Raw genomic sequence first — 14,352 nt, 5'->3', positions numbered from 1 at the left:
GATAATGATAGGATGTGTTCAGGGAAGCTGTGTGAGTCAGTGAGCAGAAGTGAGACCTTGCATGTTCACAGTCTCAATGGCAGCCCAATTTACACAGGCAGCCCAATTCTTTCCAATAATTGCTATTTTGACCAATCAGATCAGCTCTGAGAAAGATCTGATGTGAAAAGATCTGATGTGAGTGGTCAAAAGAACAATCAGTGACCAATTAGTGTAAACGCAGCCAAAGACGAGACATGGAGGAAATGGACGTGAGCAACGTGAAGTACAGTAAGTAGTGTTCATCGTCAGACTGATTTTACTGTACCACTTGGTGACCTGCCCTAGACAAGACAGCCATATGTTAGGTATGAGCCTACATCACTTGAAGCAGTATTGGGCCTGAAAATGCACATAAACTATGTATAGTCCATGTATGGGGATGTTGTTGCTGTGTTCACAGCATCACATGGGACCAGGAAACTCCCATTTACAACCCAGCGTGGAAACTGATCTTATAGCTGCAACCCATCAGAGCAGTCGCTCCACTGTCTGTCAACTCAGCCTCTCTTTTGTTCTCTTCTCTGAGGGCCCAATGTGACCCTAATGCCGCTTTTAAAAATTCACACATACACAACGGCTCTGTTCTTCTCTCTCCTTCAGCAGGAGTCACTAATTAACTCATCCTATATGATTAAGGTCTGTGTCTCCGCTCATCGCTGCATGACCCAGTGTCCCCAACATACAAAGATCTTATTATCCACCACGGATGGGAGGCACTAATGGAATTCCTACAGAATGTTGCAAATGTGTAAGATCTGACTGCAACTGTAATTATTTACCCTGCTGTTGAAAAGGAAGAGGATCCATCATGAAGTCAATGTGACTCAGTGTGGCTAATCTGTCCATGTGCTCTTCTACTTTGTAGATAGTTATATTTTTAATTGGGAGGACTTCTTTACTGTGCCCTTGCACTTATCAGCATGTTGCCGTTTTAATGAACCCTGCCTCCAAAGTGTATTGATGAATGTCACGTTAGCTCGGTACTAGGTTACTCATAGCCACAGCTTTTCTAATGTATTCTATGGAAAGTAGATCTGTGCATCTGGAGACGGATTACAACAAGAACAGTGCTATGGCTGTCTCTGTTCTCCACTCACTCTCTGATCCCATGCCCAGTTGCAGTCCATGATATCACACAGCAGGTGCTGTAGTCAGGGGTCGCGTATCAGTGGCAGGACACGTAAGCAATAAGGCCCGAGGGAGTGTGGTATATGGCGAATATACCATGGCTAAGGGCTGTTCTTATGCACGACGCAATGAGGAGTGCCTGGATACAGCCCTTAGCCGTGGTATATTCGCCATATACCATATACCCAGAGGTGCCTTATTGCTATTATGAACTGGTTACCAATGTAATTAGAGCAGTAAAAATAAATGATGTGTCATACCCGTGGTATACGGTCTGATATACAACGGTTGTCAGCCAATCAGCTTTCAGGGATCGAACAACACAGTTTATAATAACCTTTATAGCACAGCAGCACAAGCCAAGGGCCCCTCGGGAGCTATCCCAGCCCACCCTTCCTGCACGCTCTCTACTCTGGCTCCACTCCACTGAAGCTAAACAGTCCCTCATGTTTCCTATCGAAAAAAGCTATGAAACGCATATTTCTGCTCTGATATAATGCAGTTTGGCAGTGCTGTTTTTGTTTCTGACCACGCCCCTGTTGTAGTTGTCATTCTACCTGTGAACCAATGGAATTGTAAGTTCGCTCCTTTGATCACTTCTCCAGCTGCTTCTTAAAGGACCAGGACCAAGTGTTTCTTGTTGCATGCTGGATGCGAGCCATGGTCCTGCTCATCCCAATATTATCTGAGGAAGATTTACTGTGGCAGATATGGAGCGAGCCAAGCCTGCGGAACCATACATATGTTGTCGGCCGTAAATGTGTCCGCTCTAACTAGGGATGCTTTTACACAGACCAGGTGGATGTACACACGGTACACCCAAGTAAATCATTCAGAGTTTTTAATGGTTCCCACTCCAGTTTCATGTATAACGTGGAATTTTGAGCATCGAAGAATACCTGGAATGTTCCACGGTCTGCTGTTAGACCCTAGTTTGCTTCCTTCACCTTGAATAATGTGTTAGATTCATGCGTGGGTTCCAAGATGCACTTCTTCCTCGATAGAGCAGGAAGTGAAGTAGGGATACTGGTGGTTGGTTGGCTGCCTCGTCTGACCTGTACTTTTTGGATGGGTCAGGTTAAGTAGGTCATGGCTAGAAGGGGTACAGCTTTTGTCAAGTTAAAGTTAAAAAAAAAAAATAATAAAATATATTTTATTATTTATTTTTTCAATTTAGTTAACCCTAACCCTTTTCCTAACCTAATTCTCCTAACCTGCTACGTAAATTCTCCATGGAGCATCTCTCATTCACAGCCTATTATCTAGCCTTTCAACAGCTCACCCTTACTGGTTTCCACATCATCAACGCCTATCCAGTACTCCAATAGTATTGACTTGGCACTCTAATGCAGTTTCACCTCAATATGCTCAATATGGGAACATGGTGTGTTAACTTTTCCTCTGTCTGCCTGTGGACAGTTTGTCTGGTGGGCAAGTCCCAAATAGAGCTGTGAGGTCACAGACGTGTTTGTGTGGCCCAGCAGCAAAGCAGCCATGTGTCCTGGGTTCTGCCGCCAGTGTAGCGTCCTCCAGTGACTCCAGTGAAGTGTGAATAAGAGCAGGAAGGTGTGCTCCCGCGGTCTCCAGTGTTGGGTCCTCCAGTGAAGTGTGAATAAGAGCAGGAAGGTGTGCTCCCGCGGTCTCCAGTGTTGGGTCCTCCAGTGAAGTGTGAATAAGAGCAGGGAGGTGTGCTCCCGCGGTCTCCGGCCTATTTACTCGGACTCTGCCCATCAGGCTGCGGTGGCTCAAACGACGCGTTTTAATAGCGCGCGTATTAGCAAGCACCGAGCTGAAGTGAACGGCGGTCATGATGCTAGGCTAAGGGAGTGGACCGGGCGGACCGCCTGTTTTCTCCCCATTCCAGATGCACAAAGTGCAGCTCAAAAAGTGATTCGTGGAGGAATTTGTTTACTTGCGGCGGAGGCTACAAATAACTGCAGGGTTTCTGAAGGGTGAATAAGGACTTCCCCTCCAGGCAGCTGTACAACACAAACAGAGCCAGAGGGGAATTACTGGACTCTTATTAAAGCACACCACTAAACATGTTCCAGCAGGCCCACATGGATTGCATTACCCAATGGACACTTTTCCCCCATCAGGGCTTCTTGCTGCAGCTCCATCATTTTTGCGCCATTTGTCTGACTTTAAACTGAAGAGCTTTGGAGCATTCTGAGGACATGTTGGTTTCTGTGCTGCTCCCAGCCTGTTGTGTGTGTGTGTGCGTGTGTGTGTATATATATATGTGTGTGTGTGTGGGTGGTGTGGTGAGGCTCCTGTGTGAGCAAAATGATACATTTCCTGTATAATGCATAAATCAAGATCTATTCCATGTTATTAGACTGAATGAAATATGGCTCTGAGGTGTACTTGATCAAAGAAATGTCTTGAGGTTGGCTCATGGTAGTTGTTATCCCAGATTGGTTGACCCACAAACATGCCCACGCCCACCAGTCTTTTCCAACATGGACATATAACCTTGTGTTACCTGCATGGATTTGTTCTCATCCCCTCTCTCTTCTCTCTCTGCAGGCATTTGGGAATGCAAAAACTGCCCACAACAACAACTCGAGTCGCTTTGGCAAGTTCATCCAAGTGAATTACCAGGAGAGTGGCACTGTCCGAGGGTGAGAAAGACCCATTCAGATATTACATTTAGAGTCATTGTTTACCTTGTTTTACCTGCAGCTCCTACATCCTAGTTGACTGGCTATGTCCCCTGGCTCCATAGTGAATTTGGTGGAAGCTCAGAGTGCATTGTCCAATGCCGATATCTGATCAATTTGCCCGCCCCCCCCCAGTGTTGTGACTGACGCCAGGTCTGTGCTGTTTGTTCCAGAGCCTATGTGGAGAAGTACCTTCTGGAGAAATCAAGACTGGTCTACCAGGAACACAACGAACGGTAAGCATTCACACTTAATCATCCTACTGCCACACACACAATCATCATCATACACTACTGGACTGTAGTATCATGTTACTGCAGAACAAGGACATAGCGTTGTATTCAAATAGAATCAGACATTGATCATTTCCCTAATTGTTTTGTAGACTGAGTACATGTTGTGGTTTAGGAACACTTACACAGTAAACCACATTGGGTAAACAAATACACAATGAATGACTAGTTGGAGAATCATTTATTTTCACCACAGTGTTAAAGAAGTGAAGATCACTAAATTCGCAGTGTCTATATAGAGACAATTTGATAAGCTAGAATCCAGAATTGAGCAGCTCTCACAAACTAGTCCAGAAATCCTTCCACTGAGGTTGTCTCTGCTGAGAGAACTTCAACTCCATGTGAATAACAACCCGATCACTTTTATATATAATGATGTGAGAATGATTGCGCCACATGAAATTGAGTGTCTCTAGAACCACACACACACACACACACACACACTCAAAACAGAGGGTGAACTCAATCATGATTGGATCCCACTGCTGCCACCAATGCGTTTAGACGTTGACACTTTTGTCGAGGAATCCAATTGTCCATTCGTGCTAGAAAGTCCTTTTCCTACAGTAGGTGTGAGTTTGTTGGTCACAGCAGGGTCAGTGACAAATATGGTGCCAAACTGATCCTGACACAAGTGTGGACCAGGACTGGAGCCTCCTGCAGTTCATGTTCCAATAGTGTATTATTATTTACCTTTATTTAACTAGGCAAGTCGGTTAAGAACAAATTCTTATTTACAATGACGGCCTACCCCGGCCAAACCCGGACGACGCTGGACCAATTGTGCGCTCCCCTTGGGACTCCCAATCATGGCTGGATGTGATACAGCCTGGAATCAAACCAGGAACACCTCTTGCACTAAGATGCAGTGACTAAGACCGCTGTGCCACCCGGGAGAAAAGTAGCTGTCTCACAATTCACCATATCCTGAAAACTCTTACCAAATATGGACTTTTCCACTGTAATTCTGTGGTCCTACACAGTTTATGATTGTGTCCTAAAGGAAGTTAACGCCAAGTATCAAGTACAGTTTGACATCAACAAGTGTTGAACAGAATCAGTTTAGATGATGGTGTATTACCCAGCCAAGCTCAGGCTGGGTGAAGTATTTCTCAGCAGCCCTAAGTGGGGTTGACACTAATGTGCTGTGCAGGCTGGATGGTGTTGCGAAGGTTAACCTCACTCTGGGGGGGGGGCTAAAATGGGCCCCCTGTGGGTCGGGGGGGGGGGGGGGGGGGCTCTTATTGAGATAGATTTCTGACTCCAGGCTCCCACTACAGCTGCAGCACGGTTCTGCCCTTCTCACCTTTACGCAACACACTCAGTATTGTACAACTAACACACAATCCAGTCCCATTCAAAATCCTATTTTCCTTAACACTTAACCCTAACCCTAGCTCCGAACACTAATTCTAACCTTAACCCTAAACCCCCTAGAAATTGCATTTGACCTTGTGGGGACTAGCAAAATGTCCCCAAATTTTTTTTGTGGTCCCCACAAGAATACAGTGCCTTGCGAAAGTATTCGGCCCCCTTGAACTTTGCGACCTTTTGCCACATTTCAGGCTTCAAACATAAAGATATAAAATTGTATTTGTTTGTGAAGAATCAACAACAAGTGGGACACAATCATGAAGTGGAACGACATTTATTGGATATTTCAAACTTTTTTAACAAATCAAAAACTGAATAATTGGGCGTGCAAAATTATTCAGCCCCCTTAAGTTAATACTTTGTAGCGCCACCTTTTGCTGCGATTACAGCTGTAAGTCGCTTGGGGTATGTCTCTATCAGTTTTGCACATCAAGAGACTGACATTTTTTCCCATTCCTCCTTGCAAAACAGCTCGAGCTCAGTGAGGTTGGATGGAGAGCATTTGTGAACAGCAGTTTTCAGTTCTTTCCACAGATTCTTGATTGGATTCAGGTCTGGACTTTGACTTGGCCATTCTAACACCTGGATATGTTTATTTTTGAACCATTCCATTGTAGATTTTGCTTTATGTTTTGGATCATTGTCTTGTTGGAAGACAAATCTCCGTCCCAGTCTCAGGTCTTTTGCAGACTCCATCAGGTTTTCTTCCAGAATGGTCCTGTATTTGGCTCCATCCGTCTTCCCATCAATTTTAACCATCTTCCCTGTCCCTGCTGAAGAAAAGCAGGCCCAAACCATGATGCTGCCACCACCATGTTTGACAGTGGGGATGGTGTGTTCAGGGTGATGAGCTGTGTTGCTTTTACGCCAAACATAACGTTTTGCATTGTTGCCAAAAAGTTCAATTTTGGTTTCATCTGACCAGAGCACCTTCTTCCACATGTTTGGTGTGTCTCCCAGGTGGCTTGTGGCAAACTTTAAACAACACTTTTTATGGATATCTTTAAGAAATGGCTTTCTTCTTGCCACTCTTCCATAAAGGCCAGATTTGTGCAATATACGACTGATTGTTGTCCTATGGACAGAGTCTCCCACCTCAGCTGTAGATCTCTGCAGTTCATCCAGAGTGATCATGGGCCTCTTGGCTGCATCTCTGATCAGTCTTCTCCTTGTATGAGCTGAAGGTTTAGAGGGACGGCCGGGTCTTGGTAGATTTGCAGTCGTCTGATACTCCGTTCCATTTCAATATTATCGCTTGCACAGGGCTCCTTGGGATGTTTAAAGCGTGGGAAATCTTTTTGTATCCAAATCCGGCTTTAAACTTCTTCACAACAGTATCTCAGACCTGCCTGGTGTGTTCCTTGTTCTTCATGATGCTCTCTGCGCTTTTAACGGATCTCTGAGACTATCACAGTGCAGGTGCATTTACACGGAGACTTGATTACACACAGATGGATTGTATTTATCATCATTAGTCATTTAGGTCAACATTGGATCATTCAGAGATCCTCACTGAACCTCTGGAGAGAGTTTGCTGCACTGAGAGTAAAGGGGCTGAATAATTTTGCACGCCCAATTTTTCAGTTTTTGATTTGTTAAAAAAGTTTGAAATATCCAATAAATGTCGTTCCACTTCATGATTGTGTCCCACTTGTTGTTGATTCTTCACAAAAAAAATAGTTTTATATCTTTATGTTTGAAGCCTGAAATGTGGCAAAAGGTTGCAAAGTTCAAGGGGGCCGAATACTTTCGCAAGGCACTGTAGTTAAACACGTCCATACACACACACACTCACACTCAATGAGACAACTTTGTTCCTATTGGACAATCCAGTTTGTTTGTTAGTAATAAACAATGTAAAGTGGGGTTAATGTTTTCTGACCTGCTTGCCTTTCAGGAACTACCATGTGTTTTACTACCTGCTGGCAGGAGCAAGTGAGGAGGAGAGGAGCACCTTTCACCTCAAAAAGCCTGAAGAATATCATTACCTCAACCAGGTGAGAGATCCAGTAGGACTTCAACACTGTAGCCAAGTGTAGCCCCTTCTCACGCACTGCTGATTGGACGAGATGTATCTGACTGAGTCTGTCTGACTGTCTGTCTGTGCATGACACATGGTTGTCTCTGGGTTTTGTCTCTGTGTCTGTACCAAAAGGTTTGTGTATATTGTCTTTCTGACTGACTAGTTGTTTCTGGGTTTTGTGTGTGTGTGTGTGTGTGTGTGTGTGTCGTCTGTGTTAATCACGGCTGTTCCCAGAGGCCCACAGTGGATGTCGACCAGACCTATTTCTCTCCCTCTTACTCTCTCTCTCCGCAAACAGGAAGCAGAGGAAACATTACATTGTTGGTGCCTTTCAGCAGCTCCTATAGTCTCTCTCACACACAGAGGCTTTAACAGAGCCTCATCCCTCAGCCCACCAGAGAGAGAGACAAGGCACTGGGCCCTCTCATTACCATGACACTGCCTTGTGGCTCAGTTAATCTGCTGGCTTTTGGCGCGTGGATGTTTGTTGGTCTGTGGAGTCTATGTACATGTGGGTTTGCATATCTACATGTGGATGTCTTTTTGTGTGTGTGTGTGTGTGTGTGGGACCTGCAGCATGACAGGGTCACTCTCCGTGTCTGTCACACACACACTCCCTATGACTGTCAATATGCTCTCACAACACTCTGCCATCTCTGTTATCTCCGCTCCTCTAATCCCAACGGGATCCAACCCAGTCTAACCAATCACAAAAGAACACACACACACTTATAAACATGCAGAAGGAAAAGCTGACTGGCTGGTCTACCCCTCTGTGTCTACCCCTCTGTCATGCCAAGCTGACAAACCCATTACAAGCAGATATACACATGCAGATTATACACACACACACACACACACACACACACACACACACACACACACACCCATTACAAGCGGGGTGCAAAGTGTGTAATGTTGATGATGTTCAAAACTTGTTGCACCTCTGCCAGCTCCAGAGATGTTCATATGATAACATAGAGATCCAGCCCCCCCCCCCCCCACTCTGACAACCTGACGCCCATTCTGAGAAGGGTGTGAATTCCTTCCATTTCTCTGGTGTGTGGTCACTCTCTCTCTTTCTCACTCTCTCTCTTTTCCAAAGTGTATATTGTAACCCAGTCACTCAGAACAACGTACAGTATTTCACAACTTCACATTCTAAGGGGTTCAGACAGTCTGTTTACAGGCCAAATAAGCCATTTTGAAACTGAGCAATTTCTTCTCATAGCTATAGCATCTCTATCCATATGTTTTTCCCTTATTCGTCATAATGCAGTCACCACACTGGAATAGGATTAATCCCATAGGAATAATCCTATGGCTAATTTCAGTGGTTCTATTAGCTTAGCATACTGTATGTATGGTGTCAGAATGAAAACATATTTCATCCCCATCGGTTTCTCACCATGTGTTCTATGTCCCATGCTTCTGTCTGTGTTTGTGTGCATTGAGAGAGTTGTGTGCATTGAGAGAGTGTGTGTGTGTGTGCATTGAGAGAGTGTGTGTGCATTGAGTGTGTGTGTAGGATGGGCCCCAACACGACGTCTAAATATGACTCCATTCCCTCTACTAACTGCATGTCCCTTCCAGTCCCATGTGTAGAGTGCGTGTGTGGTGTATGGAATGCTGCGCTGCCTAACCCTAACCCCATCTACTCTACCTTTTTAACCCTCTCCAGATGACAAAGAAAGTCCTGAGACTGCACTGGGAGAATTACTATGAGAGCGAAGCGGTCAGTATACATCTCTCTGGGCGAGACTGTGTTGAGTGTTCACCAATCACCTGTAGGAGTTTTGATTATCAAAACTAATAATCACTGGCTTCTCCCTCACAACTACATTGTCCTCACAAGTGCGTGTGCCCCTGTCACATTCTGCGCACTACCACACGCCTTTCTCCTTGCTTTTCCCTTTCGTTGTTGTTCTTCCTGGTTTGGGGTGTGTCCACTTCCTCAGTTGTGTGTAGCCTGTCCCAGTCTCTGTTCCTGGTCGTTGACTGGATTGATTAGATGGAAACATCGTCTTGTTTGGCTTATTTGGTCGTTGACTAGATGGAAACATCGTCTAGTTTGGCTTATTTGGTCGTTAACTAGATGGAAACATCGTCTTGTTTGGCTTATTTGGTCGTTGACTAGATTGATTGAATAGATGGAAAGATCTTGTGGTTGGCTTATTTGGTCATTGACCAGATGGAAGGATAGTCTGTAAACCAGGGGCCTCCAACCTCAGTCCCGGAGAGATACTGGGTATGCAGGCTTTCGCTCTAGACAAGCTCTAACACACCTGACTCATCAAGATGTGGTTCAGATGGAAGACCAGCTCTAACACACCTGACTCAGCAAGATGGGGTTCAGATGGAAGACCATGATCAGTTCATGATTTAAAACAGGTGTCTTAGTGCTGGGCTGGACAGTCAATATCTCCTGTACCAGGAGTTAGAAACCCCTTATCTATGCCTACTGTACTCACTAGAGGTCGACCGATTAATCGGAATGGCCAATTAATTAGGGCCGATTTCAAGTTTTCATAACAATCGGAAATCCGTATTTTTTGGCCGATTTTTTTTTTTTTTCATATTTTTTAATAACTTTTATTTAACTAGGCAAGTCAGTTAAGAACACATTCGTATTTTCAATGACGGCCTAGGAACAGTGGGTTAACTGCCTTGTTCAGGGGCAGAACAACAGATTTTCACCTTGTCAGCTCGGGGGATCCAATCTTGCAACCTTACAGTTAACTAGTCCAACGCAATAAAGACCTGCCTCTCTTTCGTTGCACTCCACAAGGAGACTGCCTGTTACGCGAATGCAGTAAGCCAAGGTAAGTTGCTAGTTAGCATTAAACTTATCTTATAAAAAAACTATCAATCATAATTACTAGTTAACTACACATGGTTGATGATATTACTAGATATTATCTAGCGTGTCCTGCATTGCATATAATCTGACTGAGCATACAAGTATCTAAGTATCTGACTGAGCGGTGGTAGGCATAAGCAGGCGCGTAAACATTCATTCAAACAGCACTTTCGTGCGTTTTGCCAGCAGCTTTTCGTTGTGCGTCAAGCATTGCGCTGTTTATGACTTCAAGCCTATCAACTCCCGAGATGAGGCTGGTGTAACCGAAGTGAAATGTCTAACTAGTTAGCGCGTGCTAATAGCGTTTCAAACGTCACTCGCTCTGAGCCTTGGGGTGGTTGATCCCCTTGCTCTGCATGGGTAACGCTGCTTCAATGGTAGCTGTTGTCGTTGTGTTGCTGGTTTGAGCCCAGGAGAGGGACGGAAGCTATACTGTTACACTGGTAATACTAAAGTGCGTATAAGAACATCCAATAGTCAAAGGTTAATGAAATACAAATGGTATAGAGGGAAATAGTCCTATAATTCCTATAATAACTAAAACCTAAACCTTCTTACCTGGAAATATTGAAGACTCATGTTAAAAGGAACCACCAGCTTTCAAATGTTCTCATGTTCTGAGCAAGGAACTTAAACGTTAGCTTTCTTACATGGCACATATTGCACTTTTACTTTCTTCTCCAACACTTTGTTTTTGCATTATTTAAACCAAATTGAACATGTTTCATTATTTATTTGAGGCTAAATTGATTTTATTGATGTATTATATTAAGTTAAAATAAGTGTTCATTCAGTATTGTTTTAATTGTCATTATTACAAATACATTTAAAAAATATATTTAGTGAGGACACTACTAGTACAGTATGCCTACCTCACACACACCACACACACACCGGTACCCTGGGTCACCACACACACACCGGTACCCTGGGTCACCACACACACACCGGTACCCTGGGTCACCACACACACACCGGTACCCTGGGTCACCACTCAGCCATGAACCAGTGTTAATATTAATACAGGGAAGCTGGAGTATCCTGGTCAGAATCTGCCAACAAACACTTTGGGCAGATTGAATGAGAGCATGGCGATAAGCAGCCGTCCAAACATTCCCCTGTTTGCCCCGGTACTTGTTGACATAGCCTCACAGTAGCTGACCCGTGACCCCTCCCCCGTGTGTTTGTGTGTGTGTCACAGGCGGCCTGTGGCACCTTAATTAGGGAGGACGGACTCATAGTAATGGCTGGAATGGAGTAAATGGAATGTTATCAAACACATCAAACACCTGGTTTCCATTTATTCCAGACATTATGAGCCTGTACTCCCCTCAGCAGCCTCCTATTCTCTCTGTGTGTGTGTGTGTGTGTGTGTGTGTCGTGCATCCAGGCAGCAAGCTCACATGGACAGTCGATTGTTCAGAGCTTTCCTGCTCTTGACCACCATAGGATTGATGACTTGTGAACTTTTGACCCTAATCAGAAGGCAGTGGAACATGGAGGGGGAGCTCTATTCAAATGATCAGGTCTGTCTGTGTGGCCTGCTACCTGGGCACAGACAGTCACTGACTCTCAACCAGACACACACACTGACTCTCAACCAGACACACACACTGACTCTCAACCAGACACACACACTGACTCTCAACCAGACACACACACTGACTCTCAACCAGACACACACACTGACTCTCAACCAGACACACACACTGACTCAACCACAAGGGAGGATCAAGGTCACCTTCTGTTGGGCTATGTCAACAAGTTTCCATTTTGAGCCACCAAGCCTCTCATGTTAGCATAAATGGATAAATAGTCATCCTGAGCAGGCGATGACCAATTCAGCCTGGCTACAGGTGTCTGGGTTGGGGTGTGCTGATACAGCCTGGCTACAGATGTCCGGGTTGGGGTGTGCTGATACAGCCTGGCTACAGGTGTCTGGGTTGGGGTGTGCTGATACAGCCTGGCTACAGGTGTCTGGGTTGGGGTGTGCTGATACAGCCTGGCTACAGGTGTCTGGGTTGGGGTGTGCTGATACAGCCTGGCTACAGGTGTCTGGGTTGGGGTGTGCTGATATAGCCTGGCTACAGGTGTCTGGGTTGGGGTGTGCTGATACAGCCTGGCTACAGGTGTCTGGGTTGGGGTGTGCTGATACAGCCTGGCTACAGGTGTCTGATTTGGGGTGTGCTGATTGATGTAGTGATGGGTGTTCTGGTTGTCTGTGAATGGCATGCTCACCATATGCATATTCCATAGCCTTGAATCAGTGTAGTGCTTCACCAATCATCTCATCGATCACAGTACATGCCAAGACATTTCCCCCAATGTCTCCAGGTATGTGTTTGTGGTTTTGTGTTGATGTGCTGCACATCTGCAACAAGGGGACAGGCAAGGCTACTACTTTGTTCCAGGAAAATGGCTCTGGGGGATGTTGAACACGGAATTATTATCTACTGTCTTGTCATTAAAGAAAGGGAAGTCAAATCATGTACAAGATACCACTGAAATAATTGGCACTCTTGCAGTATTGGAATATTACGGCTCTATATACATAGTAGTACATTATGATCATTGTCTAATGATAGTTCTATTGTATTAGCATTGTAATATACTGTGTATCAAAGACGCTGTAGTTTGTTGTTTTTCTACCCTTCACTGACATTGTGGAATTCTAGAGGAGTGTGAGCTATGCAATGCATGAAGTGTCTGTAAAACAGACTTGCCAATCTGGAAATATACCTTTCATTTCCCCCTGTAGTGTGTGTGTGTGTGTGTGTGTGTGAGCAACAGCTGTGTGGTGTGTTTGTATTCCTCTGGAGAGGATGCCATTTCCTTACCAGCTGATCTCTATCCACACATTCTGCCCTCCTGGTGTTGTAAGCAGTCATACCATCTGATTCACACTCTCATTCACCAAGGGTCACCTCAAAGCCAAAGTTATTCAGATGTTTTCACACCTCAAAGTACACTAACTGTATGTTCCATGATGAGTCCAAAAAGACCATCTGTTGTGTACAGTAGATCCCACTATAACTCGAGCCCTGATGACAGGGAAGGATCGGCACCATCTTATGTAATCATTTCAGTTGCTGCTTATCTTTCTCATTTCACTATGACCTTAAAGCAGGGGTGGTCAACTCCAGTCCTCCAGGGCCTGATTGGTGTCACTCTTTTCTCCATCCCTAACAAACACAGCTGGTCAATCAAATCTCATTCTAAACTGAAGATCATGATTAGGTGATTATTGGAGGTGTGTTTGCTGGGACTGGGGCAAAACTGTGCAGCCAATCAGGCCCCCGAGGACTGGAACTGCCTACCCCCTGCCTTAAAGGGATACTTGGGGATTTTGGCAATGAGACTCTTTATCTATACTGAACTAAATATAAACGCAACATGCAACAATTTCAAAGATTTGACTGAGTTACAGTTAATATAAGGAAATCGGTCAATTTAAATAATTTCATTAGGCCCTAATCTACGGATTTCACATGACTGGGAATACAGATATGCATCTGTTGGTCACAGATACCTTAAAGTTAGTGGCGTGGATCAGAAAACCAGTCAGTATCTGGTGTGACCACCATTTGCCTCATGCAGCGTGACACATCAACTTCTCATAGAGGTGATCAGGCTGTTGGTTGTGGCCTGTGGAATGTTGCCCCAATCCTCTTCAATGGCCGTGCGAAGTTGCTGGATATTGGCGGGACTTGGAACACGCTGTTGTACACATCAATCCAGAGCATCCCAAACGTGCTCAATGGGTGACTTGTCTAGTGAGTATGCAGGCCATGGAAGAACTGGGTCATTTTCAGCTTCCAGGCATTGTGTACAGATCCTTGCGACATGGGACCTTGCATTATCATGCTGAAACATAAGATGATGGTGGCGGATGAATGGCACGACAATGGGCCTCAGGATCTCGTCAAGGTATCTGTCTTTTCAAATTGCAATCGAAAATATGCAATTGTG

The 14,352-nt window shown here is 44.9% G+C and overlaps 1 protein-coding gene across 42 annotated transcripts in view; it reads left to right on the top strand.

Moving 5' to 3' along the window:
• Positions 1–14,352, top strand: part of myo9aa (myosin IXAa) — a 196,192-nt gene that overhangs the window by 85,630 nt on the left and 96,210 nt on the right. For 31 of the 42 annotated variants that reach the window (XM_090223016.1, XM_090223031.1, XM_090222996.1 and 28 more), the window contains exons 3-6: positions 3,700–3,794; positions 4,007–4,069; positions 7,398–7,497; positions 9,205–9,258. In XM_090223016.1, coding sequence (XP_090079142.1) covers positions 3,700–3,794; positions 4,007–4,069; positions 7,398–7,497; positions 9,205–9,258 — 312 coding nt within the window. The remainder of the gene's footprint in view (positions 1–3,699; positions 3,795–4,006; positions 4,070–7,397; positions 7,498–9,204; positions 9,259–14,352) is intronic. The other 11 variants (XM_090223020.1, XM_090223008.1, XM_090223004.1 and 8 more) reach the window with 1 other exon arrangement.

Source organism: Oncorhynchus mykiss, chromosome 26, assembly GCF_057628025.1.
Source record: "Oncorhynchus mykiss isolate SJ-2025 chromosome 26, ASM5762802v1, whole genome shotgun sequence".
In the NCBI taxonomy this organism is placed as follows: Eukaryota; Metazoa; Chordata; class Actinopteri; order Salmoniformes; family Salmonidae; genus Oncorhynchus; species Oncorhynchus mykiss.
Note: the sequence above shows the minus strand (reverse complement) of the source record. Positions and strands in the feature narration are given on the sequence as shown.